This window comes from Panthera onca, chromosome C1, assembly GCF_046562875.1.
Source record: "Panthera onca isolate mPanOnc1 chromosome C1, mPanOnc1 haplotype 2, whole genome shotgun sequence".
In the NCBI taxonomy this organism is placed as follows: domain Eukaryota; kingdom Metazoa; phylum Chordata; class Mammalia; order Carnivora; family Felidae; genus Panthera; species Panthera onca.
Window position 1 is genome coordinate 95,149,067 of NC_138346.1, and position 13,288 is coordinate 95,162,354.

At 34.4% G+C, this 13,288-nt stretch overlaps 1 protein-coding gene across 7 annotated transcripts in view; it reads right to left on the reverse strand.

Annotated features, from left to right (window-relative positions):
* RAB3GAP1 (RAB3 GTPase activating protein catalytic subunit 1) overlaps window positions 1-13,288 on the reverse strand; it is a 112,191-nt gene that overhangs the window by 27,406 nt on the left and 71,497 nt on the right. For all 7 annotated transcript variants that reach the window (XM_060625995.3, XM_060625996.3, XM_060625997.3 and 4 more), the window contains 5 exons: window positions 12,831-13,000; window positions 10,959-11,048; window positions 9,625-9,797; window positions 8,346-8,400; window positions 7,742-8,101 (listed from right to left, as the gene is read on the reverse strand). In XM_060625995.3, the coding sequence (XP_060481978.1) occupies window positions 7,742-8,101; window positions 8,346-8,400; window positions 9,625-9,797; window positions 10,959-11,048; window positions 12,831-13,000 (848 nt within the window). The remainder of the gene's footprint in view (window positions 1-7,741; window positions 8,102-8,345; window positions 8,401-9,624; window positions 9,798-10,958; window positions 11,049-12,830; window positions 13,001-13,288) is intronic.

Below are 13,288 nucleotides of genomic sequence, written 5' to 3' on the forward strand. Positions count from 1 at the left end.
GGGGCAGAGAGAGGGGAAGGCACAGGAAGAATAAAGCATGGCATATACTCAGTAAATGCTAGCAATTAGAGACAAAATACTTAGGTTTTCATTATGAGCTTCACATTGATATCAAAATACCTCAAATTAAAAAATGAACCCCAGTGAAGCAGGCCTTCAGTCTTTCCATTAGGAAGGAGCTACTTTTCATTGTCCTACAGCCCTGCAATCTCAGGATGATAGGAAAGAAATGACATGTTGAAAAGACACTGACAACCCTTCCTACCTGGAAATCTCAGGCCAACTCTAAGTGAAAAAGAACATGATCAAGAGGAATATAAGCAGGAAGTAGCCTGTGGACTATACACTTAAATATTTACCCCTTCTAAATATGCCCAAAGCTTTCTCATATACACGATCTCACGTGAGCACTGAGAAGAGGTCAGGGCATTTTACAACTGATGAAACAGAGGCGCAGAGACAAGTGCCCTACCCAAGATCAAGGGGCAAAACGACGAAGCGTCAAACTGAAGAGAGAATCTCAGACATCTATCTGATGCCAACCTTGAGAACTACTAGGTTGGTTCAATCCACTAGTTTACGACTCTTGCTCTAACAGATCCTCCATAGTTTTCTCTTCTAGCCCTGGCATTAGAATATTGGGTAGTCTTTAAGCTTTTTCTAACCATAAATTTTAGGTTGAACTAAATCTACATGAAAGGAATACCAAAGAGTGCTTAAATTCTTATGAAGCAAGGATCTATATAAATTATTTTTGTGTGTGATATAGGCAATTGATTAATGGCACATTTTAAGCTAATTTCTTAAGTGTGAAAGTGTGTTTCAACTGGAATCATTTTGAATTCCAATCATTTTATGTAAGTACATATACAATGATTATAATTTAAGTGAGATTAACTTTAAAGAAAGTAAAATAGACTAAAAATCTGCCCTGATTTGCCTAAATGTAAGATATAAAAATGAATTTCTAAAAAAAAAATGATGCATGCTGAGGAAAAAAAATAAGTTTAAATTATTCTAGATTTAGATAATAAATTCGAATATGAAAAATGAAGCATCTAAAATAAACAAAGGAAGTATATAGCCATTTGAAAAAAAAAAAATAAAGATTGAGCTTCCAGAATAACTTTCTTGGACTCTTCATTAACCCAATCAAACCAAGATAATACATATGCAACAGGCCCGTTAAAAATAAGAATATTGTTAATTAAAACTTGGAAAGAAAAAAGACAAAAAAAATTAACTTTTGCTGGACACTTACATGACAAATGTTTTTAAACACGGTATGTGGTTTAATACTTAACAACCCGGAGTGATACAAACTGTTACTGGTTTTTAAGGTATTTAATATTTGTTTATTTAAAAAAATTTTTTTTTAGTATTTATTTTTGCAGAGAGAGAGAGAGACAGAGACAGAGACAGAGCATGAGTGGGGGAGGAGCAGAGAGAGAGGGAGACACAGAATCTGAAACAGGCTCCAGGCTCTGAGCTATCAGCACACAGCCCGACGCAGAGCTCGAACTCACGGACAGTGAGACCATGAGATCATGACCTGAGCCAGAGTCGGATGCTCAAACGACAGAGCCACCCAGGCACACCATTTAATATTTGTTTATTAAACAAATAAATAGGTAGTGTTTTAAAACTGGAGATATCTTAGAACAAGATAGAAATACTTTCCTTTTCTTCTTGTCAATCAGTGATATTAGAACCACTTAACTTTTTAACCACTTTTGTGAAGTATAAATCGACATTTAAAGGGTACATTTGATAAGTACATACCCATAAAACAATCACCAAAATCAAAATAATGAATTTATCCATCACCTCTCAAAGTTTCCTTATGGCCATTTTTAGAATATCCATTAAAAAATGAACAGATAAACTGTGGTATATCCATGCAATGGAACACTACTAAGCAATAAAAATGAATGAAGTACTTATATACACAACAAAATGTATGAATCTCAAAATAATGAGGCTGAGAGAATTCCTTCTTACAAAAAAGTAAAAATAAAATTTACTCAAAATTTTAAAAAATGCAAACCAATCTATTATTATTTGCTTTTAGAGATTAAAACAAGGCTCAGAAAGAAAACAGCTTGTACTAGCAATACTGTTAGTAGGTGGTAGTGTTAGAATATAAATCTAGTTTCAGTGGATTCCAAAACCAAGGTTTATACCACAAGATCTCAATGCCAACTGCATGCACCAAAACAAAATTAGAAAAAATACACTCTTGGTTTCTAGCATTAGAATGTTCTGTCCTAATACTAAAAATGAAGAATGGAATACTTAAAAAATAGAATTCAGTTTTAAAAGAATAAAGCAAAAAGGCTAAGGCCTATCAAACAAAAACATTAATCTTGTAAATGACAGCCACCTGGCAAAGAAATAGTATAAGCATGGACAACAGAGTTAACAGAATCCATGTTTAAAATTATCAAGCAAACATCCCAACACCTAACTCTATGATTATTAATCAATCCACTTCAAAATATAAAAACTGGTTACAAAACTTTCAAGTAAATCCTTGCCTCTTGAGAAGCAATACTAGCCACTTATATAAAGAGAAAGTCCTCTGAAGAATAACAACTAAAAACTGAGTGCTTATTGTGAACTAGAACTGTATTCACTTATCATGTGCTATTTCATTTAAAATTCACAATTATCTTGGGGCGCCTGGGTGGCTCAGTTGGTTAAGCATCCAACTTCGGCTCAGGGAATGATCTCACGGTTGGTGGGTTCAAGCCCTGCATCGGGCTCTGTGCTGACAGCTGGGAGCCTGGAGCCTGCTTCGGATTCTGTGTCTCCCTCTCTGCCTCTCTCTCTCTCTCTCAGAAATAGGTAAACTTTTAAAAAAATAAAAATAAATAAATTTTACAATTATCTTAATGATAACCTCAATATGAAGGAAAAGCATTTGATAAAATATAATACCTCTTCATAAAAAAAAAAAAAACACAAAAACTCAAAACCAGGAACAGAAGACAACTTCCTTGATATGATAAATGATACCTCTATTAGATACCCTCAATGATTATTATATGCTTTCTTCCTGATACTGAGAACAAGAGAAAGTATCCATATACTAATCACACTGCACTGGTGGTACAGTACAATAAGGCATGAAAATGAATTAAAAAGTGTAAAGGTTGGAAAATCAAGTTCAAACTCTCTATATTAGCAGATAACGTGAGTGGGTCTATAGAAAACTCCAGGCGCGCCTGGGTGGCTCAGTTGGTTAAGCATCCAACTCTTGATTTCAGCTCAGGTCATGACCCCAGGGCCGTGGGATCTCTAGTCCTCCACTGAGTTTTGGGCTGAGCATGGAGCCTGCTTAAGATTCTCTCTCTCCCACTGCTTCTCTCTCCCACTTACATGCCCTCTCTCTCTAAACAACAAGAACAACAAAACTCCAAGTAATCTACAAACTACTAAAAGTAGTAAGTGAATGTACTTAGATTGCTAGATCCAAAATCCATATACAAAAATCAACTGTTTCCACATATCAGGGCAAATATTTTTAATGGAAAAAAATTTTTTTTTTTTGAGAGAGAGAGGGCAAGACAGGGAAAGTGGCAGAGTGAGAGAGAGAGAATCTTAAGCAGGCTTCATGACTCACCATGGAACCAGATGCAGGGTTCAATCTCAAGACCCTGGGATGGTAACCTGAGCTGAAATGAAGAGTAAGTCACTCAACCGACTGAGCCACCCAGGCCCCCTTAAATGGAATTTTTAAAAATGCCATTTGTAACATTTAAGAAATTACAAAGCTTTTGAATTAAATCTAATAATAAAAGATATGCAAAACCTCTACATTAAAAACTATAAAACACTGATAAGGGAAAGCAAAAGAAACCTTAAATAAAATGAGAAGTATTTCATGGTATGGGACTCAAAATTGTTAAGATGTCAATTCTCCCTAAGTTGATTTATAAATTCAATGCAATATGAACTGAAATCCCACCAAGATTATTTTGTATGTGGAAAATGAAAAGCTGATTCTCAAATTTACATAAGAATGCAATGGGCAGCCAAGATAATCTTGGAGAACAAAGTTAGAAGATTTATGCTACATGACAGAAAGACCGTAAGTTACAGTAGAATAGTCTATTATTAGCACAAGGATAGACAAAGAGACTAATGGACAGAATACATAGCCAGAAACAGACCAACACACATATGATCATGTGATTTAGAACAAAGATACCACTGCCATTCTGTGGGGAAAAAGCAAGTCTTTTGAATAATGGTGTTGGAACGAACATAGCTCCATCTCTTTATAGGGAAAAGAGAATCAACCACTTCCTCATACCAAACACAGTCAATTTGAGGTGGATCACAAACATAAATGCAATAGGTAAAACAATAAAGCTTCCAGAAGAAAACATAAGAGACTATTTCTAGGACAATGGGGTAGTTAAAAATTTCTGAAAAGGGAGACAAAGCACTGTCCCCATAAGATAAACATTAACAGACCAGACTTTATTAAAATTAAGAATGCCTATTCAACAAAAGGCATCATTAAGAAAGTGAACAGATAAGCCATAGACTGGAGACTGTGACCACACTAGGAGAGGGCTCTTGGAAGCCTGTATTTGATATTTTTCAAACTCTGTCCCATGGGCCACCTCTTGTTCCTGATTTTGCTTTGTACCCTTTTACTATAATAGATTATAGCTATGAACATGGCTATATATATATGTGCTGAGTCCTGTGTCCTCCTAGTGTATCATCAAACCTGGGAGTGGTGACACACCAAATGTTAGGGATTATGCAGAATAAACCACAGGTATTATACACTGTTGGAGGGAATATAAACTAGTTCAACCACTCTGGGAGACAATTTGGCAACATCTACTAAAGCAAAAATATATTTCTACCATGTGGCACAACAACTCTACTCTTAGAAATTTATCCAAAAGAAATTAAGAACCTATGTTCACCGAAAGACTCATAAGAATGTTCACTTATTTGTAATAGCTCAAACTATCAACAACTCAAATTCCATCAGCAGGTGAAAGGACAAGCAAATTGTGGCATGTTCACATAATAGAATATTACAAAGTAATAAAACACACACAAATACTGATTCAGGTAACAATATGGATGAACTCACACGTGGTAGTTAAAAAAAGTTTAACATAGAGTGGGAATGATTCCATTTAAACACAGGGGGCGCCTGGATGGCTCAGTCGGTTGAGAAACCGACTTCAGCTCAGGTCATGATCTCACGGTTTGTGGGTTCGAGCCCTGCGTCGGGGTCTGTGCTGACAGCTCAGAGCCTGGAGCCTGCTTCAGATTCTGTGTCTCCTTTTCTCTCTGCTCCTCCCCCACTTGTGCTCTATCTCTCTCTCTCAAAAATAAATAAATGTAAAAAAAATTATAAACGCAAAAGAGTAGGGGCGCCTGGATGGCTGTCAGTTAAGTGTCCAACTTTGGCTCAGGTCATGATCTCTCAGTCCATGGTTTTGAGTCCCGCTTTGAGCTCTGTGCTGACGGCTCAGAGCCTGGAGCCTGCTTCAAATTCTGTGTCTCCCTCTCTCTCTGCCCCTCCCCTGCTCATGCTCTGTCTCTCTCTCTCTCTCTCTCTCAAAATAAATAAACATTAAAAATTTTTTTTAAATGTTAAACACAAAAAAGTGGAACATAATTTCATTTATGAGATTCAAAAACTGACAAAACTAAGCTATAGTGACAAAAGTTACAAAAAGAGTTACCTGGAAGGGAGCAGTGAGCTATGCTATCCAATACATCTGGCTATTTAAATGTAAATAAATTTATCAAAATTAAAAATTCAGTTCCTCAGTTGCATACACATTTCAAGCACTCAATGGACATAGTATTGGACAAGAGAGCTAGAAATGTACAGTTTTACCTTCACCGAAAGTTCTAATGATCACTACTGTTCTAGGATGATGGGAATTTTCCATACTTTGATCTGGATGGTAGCTACATGAGTTTTTAAACATGAAAAAACTCACCAAGCTGTACATTTAAAATTTGTGCACTTTATATATAATTTATAAATCAATAAACAAGCAAATAAATGTTTTTTAAATGACTAGGAAAAAACATGTACAGTATATATAACAAAGGGTTTGTATCTATCTAAAATATGAAGGACTAATACAAATCAGTAAGAAGAGGTCAGAAACCTAAATGAAAAATGATAGGCAAGTCAAAGGAAAAGATGGCCAAGAAACATACTAAATGATGCTTCAGTTCATGAAAAATCAGAGAAAACAATTTAAAACATTGAGATAATACTTTTGTCCACCATATTGTCTAAAATTTATATGACTGGTAATATCAATTGTTTATAACAAAATTAAGTATGAATGTAAGTACCATGAGAGCAAGAACCTTACTGTCAAGTTTACTGCTAAATTCCCAAGTTATAGAACAGTAGTTGGCATACATCAGGCACTCAATAAATATTTGTGCAAGGAAGAAAACAAGAAAGGAAAGCTGAGTAGAGAACAATATTTCCTTATTCCTATACATTCACCATTGACTAGAGTATAAAATAGGTACAGCCTTTTGAAGAGCAATTTCATAGCTTGTATATCTGCTTATCTAGCAATTCCATTTCTTATTTTCTTAAACACTCAAATGTGAACACACAATGTGAGAAACTACAAGAATCTGTACTGTAGCACTGTAATAGCAAAATCTAGCAATAACATCTATTGTGCATCAAGAAGGAAATGGTTAAACAAACTATGGCTCTTCTACGCCATGGAATAGTAGACAGCAATTAAAAAGAAATAAAGTGGATCTACATGTACTGACTTGGAAAGATCCCAAGACATATTAGGTTAAACAAAAAGTTGTTTAATGCACACATTTAAAAACAAACCAAAAAAATCCACAAAACTATGTATCATATGTATACACATGTATGTACATCAATGCATAGTATCAGGTATAAGAAACTATAACGCAAACCAGTAATAGTGGCTACTTCTAGAGATGAGAGTTGAATTAGTGGGTAGTGGCTTTTACTTCTAAACTGGGTTTTTCACAATAAAACATACCCACATGTTGTTTATGCAAAAACAACCCCCAAAAAACTATTGCTCTACCTTAGGTGTTGTGTTGTTTCTGTTCTACTTCCTAATGTTTTAAAATGGCTTCAAACTTTATTTTTGAGCAGATAAAACTAATCATATAGGGACACCTGGGTGGCTCAGTTGGTTGGGCAGCTGACTTCGGCTCAGGTCATGATCTCACAGTTCGTGAGTTCGAGCCCCGTGTCCGGCTTTGTGCTGACAGCTCAGAGGGTGGAGCCTACTTCAGATTCTGTGTCTTCCCCTCTCTCTACCCCTCCCCTGCTCACACTCTGTGTCTCTCTGTCTCTAAATAATAAATAAACGTTAAAAAAAATTAAAAAAAAATAGTCATATAAATAAAAGGATTTTTACTTTTGTTCCTCCTCTCCTCTTTTTGGATTTTATTTTTTAAAGACCTGTGTACTCACCACTTAGTTTAAGAAATAACCGATCATCTTACCATAAGGAACTACTATTTACCTAAACTTCAAAGCATTTCTCAATTTCAGAAATGGAAATATCTGAAAGCCCCCAATAGTTAATTTAGATTTCAAATCTTAGATCTTTGAACAAAGACTGCTTAAAGAATTGCTCCTACCCAAAGCAACCATTTCCTACTAGGATGAAGATACGAACAACAAAATAAAAATAATCAAAACTTACAGAACCAGTCCATATCCTACCTGGGTCACTGGAATATAGAGTGGTTCTCCATTATGTAGCAGAGTGAGTTTTCCATGCTGATGTAGTCGTCCTTCTGGTTTTAAACTTGCTGTCTCCTTAGGTCCTCCTTTCTTGCCACTCTCTTGTCCATTTCCTTTAAGTTCTTCAGTATCGCTTAGGCATTCAAAAAATTCTTCTTCACTGTCACTCCAAGAATCCCAAGATTTTCCAACCTCTCCCTTTTCCTTATCAGTATCTTTTAGATTATCTGGCCCCAGCTGGTCTCCAGCTTTTCCAGCATCCCCTGGAAACATATCTGAAGTATTTGTCTTTCTCCCCTCATCACGGGCCTTCTTTCTTTCAATACAACAATTTAACATCTTAAGAAAACAAAAATAACATTTGTTTTTAAATTAGTTACAGTTAAATAAAAACCTATCCACTTCAGTATTTCATTTGCCTTCCCATTCCTTCCCTGGACCTTCTTGTGAATGACAGTAACTGTAAGTAATCTACAGTAGCATGATGAGAATAGTATATATAACTCATTATTACATTTAGTATTAGAATAAGCTCCAATTAAATTAAGACCATATTTAGATACTGTCATTGAGAAATCTTTACCTGTAGTTTCTGATGCAGTAAACAACATCTTAGATCTGGGGGTCCACTTGCTAATCTATCAAATAAAGTAGTGGGAAAAGTTAGTTTTAGTAAAGTGGCTTCAGGTATGCAAATTTCTTTGCTACTATAAATTTTAACCATAATGGTAAGAAATCAAAAGATTTCAACAGGTAAGATAATTGAAATGGAGCAAGTAAGACTAAAAGATCAAAATTTGTTTTATCCTTCTAGTCCACCAACAGCGAATATATTTTTCAAAGCTTAATAGCAAACTAGTAATAGCTCTCAAGCTAAGAGAAACTTAAAATGTCTCTAAATCCACCTCAGGAAGTAGCTAGGATACAGTGTTTCACACTATACAAAACAGATTAGATTATATATTCAGTTCTCAATTATTATTCTCAATATAAAAAACCACTGATCTCCACCTGTCTTTGCCAAGGGGAGCTTAAACCACCTCTTCTACACCACTAGGTTTCCAATAATCAGCCAAGAGATAAGCCAGCTAAGAGAGACTAGCAAACTGATACAAGTATAAATATTTTTGGCTCAATCACCATTTCATATTACTCATATTATAATTCTGCCTTAGTATGGGTAGATGAGCAGTAACCTATGCAATATCGAAATATTTAGTAGCTATTTTATTAAGTGAAATGTCAACATAAATCCACAAAAAAAATTACAGGCAATGTTCAATATCTGAACTTATGAACTCTAAAGATGTTTTCTCTCCACCTATAAAAATATATGTTTACTATAGAAGACTTAGTGCTCGCTTCGGCAGCACATATACTATAGAAGACTTAGAAAATACACAAATCTATAAAAAAACAAAAATAAAAATATAATTTCACACTCAGGGAAATTTGTTAACATTTGGCTTTATTTCTTCCCAATTATTTTTCTATAAATATAGATAAGCAAAACTGAAAGCACTTAGTGTACACAACACTATAATCTACTTTCTTGCAAATATTATGATCATTTTCTATGTTAGCAGATTCTTGGAAAAAACTTGTAATAGGTCCATAACTTTCCATTGTAGACATACATTATGATTTACACTACTCTTTTATGTTTGGTACTTAGGTTGCTTCCCTTTTTTTCCCTATTATAAATCTGACACAATGAACACCTGTGAATATAAATCATGTTCAAAGTTTCTTACCACTTTCTTAGGGCAGATTTCCTAGAAGAGGAGAATTAATGTGTCAAAAGTATAATTCTTCTAACAAACAAAAAGCCTACGTATACAAACAGAAATTGAAATTATTACCCTGGAATCAGAAAGTTGTTTTCCCATCTGAAACGCATTTCAAGAACAAATTCCTGCCAGAGGTGTGCCACTCCCTTCAATCCTCCATGGTAGAAATTGATCATACAAAGACACAAAGCCAATTTGTATGTTAAACTGTCAGATGGTGCAGATTTGAACTGATTGTAGAGATTCTGAATTTAACAAAGTAGAAACAAAGAAAAACTTGTTAACAACATATGTGCAGGCGTAATCAAAAACTGGGAGTTTTTAATACTAAATCAACCTATGCTACCAAACTAGCTTTTATCAAATGTTTAATACATTACTGCCTAAATTGTTTTTACGTAGTCCCATGTTTTTAAGATTTCTTCAAGGACCAAAAAAATGAGGCTGTAGTTCAGTGAAGCTAAAGTCAGAACTTTCCATTTCTTCTGTGGCATCTTCAAGATGTAATCCAAACATGTTGCTTTAAAAATCTTTTAATTATAAATGAATATAAACTTATTAATAAAACCAAACACACAAAATCAGAACTAAAAATAAAAAGCCGGTTTTTCCTCATTTCATGAAATCTAGTTCCCAAGAGTAACTACTGAAAATAGTTTATCTCTACACCTGTCCCTTAAACATCTCATTACTCAATTTATCTAAGACTTGGATAAGAAACACATGAAAATTTTACTTCATTTTATACAGTTTATTTCATTAGTTCTCCACTCACTGTCTAGTTTTGAAAGAGAAGAAACTGTTGCAAAACATCAAATTGTTAAGTTTACAAAAAGTCTACAATGAAAGAAATCCTACAATCATGCACAATATATTTATTTTTTTCACTGTTTCCAGAAAAGCTCTTACTACCCAAAATACATATCAATGGCCAATGTAATAGGTCATAATCTGAGTGGAGGCCATGATGTCTACTCAAATTTTCCTAACGTGATTTTTAAAATACAAAGATCCAGGGCACCTGAATGGCTCAGTCTGTTAAGCATCCAACTCTTGATTTCAGCTCAGGTCATGATCTCATGGTTTGTGAGATACAGACCCACATCAGGCTCTGTGCTAACAACATGGAGCCTACTTGGGATAGTCTCTCTCTCTCTCTCCCTCTCTCTCTCTGAGCCTTCCTGTTTGCTCACTCTGTCTCTTAAGTAAATAAACTTTTTTTAAAAAAGGTTAAAAAAATAAAATAAAATAAAATAAAATAAAATAAAATAAAATAAAATAAAATAAAATAAAATAAAATAAATAATAAAATAAAATGATCCTTATGCCACCAAACTGGCAATAAAGCAACCTCTAGAAATTCAATACATTTTAAATATTTTAATATTAAACTCCAACCAACTTACATATTCTTCACTCTCTGATAGAGGATTATTATTATCTACTGCAGAACTTCCATCTAATGGTTTCTCAGAAGCAGCATCAGGGAATAAGAACTTAGAAGGAAAAAAAAACACATTTCAACCAAATTTACTACTTTGTTTATATTCATAACTCATATAAACACTATTTTATTTTTTAATGGTTTTGCTGTTAAAAATGGAAATGTTCTCACTGTACTGGCTAGTGGTTCTACACTGTATCAAATATTTTTTGTTTTTCTTTGAAAATACAGTTTCAGCAATTAGCCAATTTTGGAAATCAGAGATTTTCCTCCAACGTAACCACCTGGATTTGTAAACTAAACAATGCAAAACCAAAATTTCTTCATTATGATCCAAGATCATTAAATCTCCTTAAAAGTATTAAAGACAAAACATAAGAGAAAAATTTTAAACATCCATATATTCATGAGGTTCCATGAAGTTGTATCATCCACGAGTTTTCATACATGAAATATTAAGAGTATGATATTTAACACCATAACTTTACAAAATACCCCTTGAAAGTGGGAAGCTGCCTAAACCTGTAATGACCAGTTTATCTTTTCAATGTGGTTTATGTGTGTGTAGGAATAGTAAAAAAAGCAAAAAACAAAAAACAAAACAAAACAAAAAAACAGTGCATATGACAGCCAAGCTAAATAACTAGAATAAAATCTCTAAGGATATATTCTTAAGAAGGGCCTTCTGTGCAAAAATTTATTTTCAGTCCTTTTACTTTTCAGTCTTTTTTACACTGTTCCTCCCAAGTGTTTTGTGGTACTGCTGACTTATGATTCCTTTTACTATGCACATGTTGCCACACATTACAGAACATGCCAAGACATTTTTTTTTTTTAATTTAGAGGAACTACTATGTACCAACTCTCACTACCAAGTACATTTGCAAACAATATCCTACTAATACCATTGTGTGTTACCGCCCACTTCCTACAGATATACAAACTGAAAATGTGGTTAAGAGGCTCATTCAGATTAATGGCAAAGATGAGATCAACATCAAGTTTGCAAGTCCTGTATTCTCTTCTTTCCACTACTCAAAGGTTGTTTCCAAGATGGTCTTAATGCAAAAATAGCCAGAAGTATTATTATAACTACAATTATAGTAAGAACAGCTATCATTTATCAGAGGCCTATTATATGCCAGGCGCGTAACAGAAGGTCCTTTAATCCTCCCAGCAAACTCACAGGGTTTTATTACCCTCATTTATAGATGACGAAACTGAAATTAAATAACTTCTTCAAAATTATATAGTAAGTCAGGATTAAACCCTGGTGGGCCCAGGCTGGGCCTGTTCCACCACTCTATACCTAACAGACACCTAAGCTCCTTCTAGTACTTACTAAAAAGTTTCTCTAGACTTTTGTTAAAGGAAGTTTTCAAAAATACAACTCTGATGTTGACCTTCTGCTTAAAATAGTATGAAACTGCAATATAAAGCCCAGTGTTTCAGTATGGCGGGTTACCTGCTATCTCTCCAGCCCTTGTCCCTGAAAAGCACCCTACAATACATCAAACTGTTCAATATGCTTTCTCACATCTCTGCTGTTTCTCTCTTTCTACAGCCTTCTCTTCAGGATGCAACTCAAATGCCCCTCTTTATGATGCCTTCCCTGATTCCAACTGCCCAGGTAGAGAAATATACATCCTCTACTGTGTTCTCACAGCCATTATGCCAGGCTTCTCCCGTGCAACAGTGGGAATTCACTGTATTTGGAGACTTTGTTTTACTCATTTTCTATTCCCAATCCTGTGCTTGCCACATAGAAGGAACTGAACAGATAATGAAGAAATGAATATGCACACAGACATACAAAGATACTACATTTAGTTACCAAGAGAATAGTATTGAGGACATCATTATTCAGTGGTGACTCTTCTACACCTCTATGTTTTCGTATTTTCTTCTTTGCAGTATGTACCATATTTGAAACTGATAATTTATGAATTGGAACCGGTGCTGGCTCTGTCAACTTTGACAAAGCATGAGTTATATCAGCAATTTCTATAAAAAGAATGGAAACAAATACACATTATATCACCAACCTTAGCAAGTAAAAGCGATGAGCAAACAGTTGATTGTATAAAATATTTTAGTCACTCTTTTCACTGGTGTTATATCATCTCAGAATTCTAAAATTTTAATACACATATTCAGCTTTATATGCATCCATGATTGACAATGGTATAACACAAATCATTTCTCCCCAGAAGTTCAAAAATAAACCTTTAAAAACCCTGCTTTACAAAATATCTTACATTTTTGGTAGAAAGAACTTATTAAAAGTGCTTA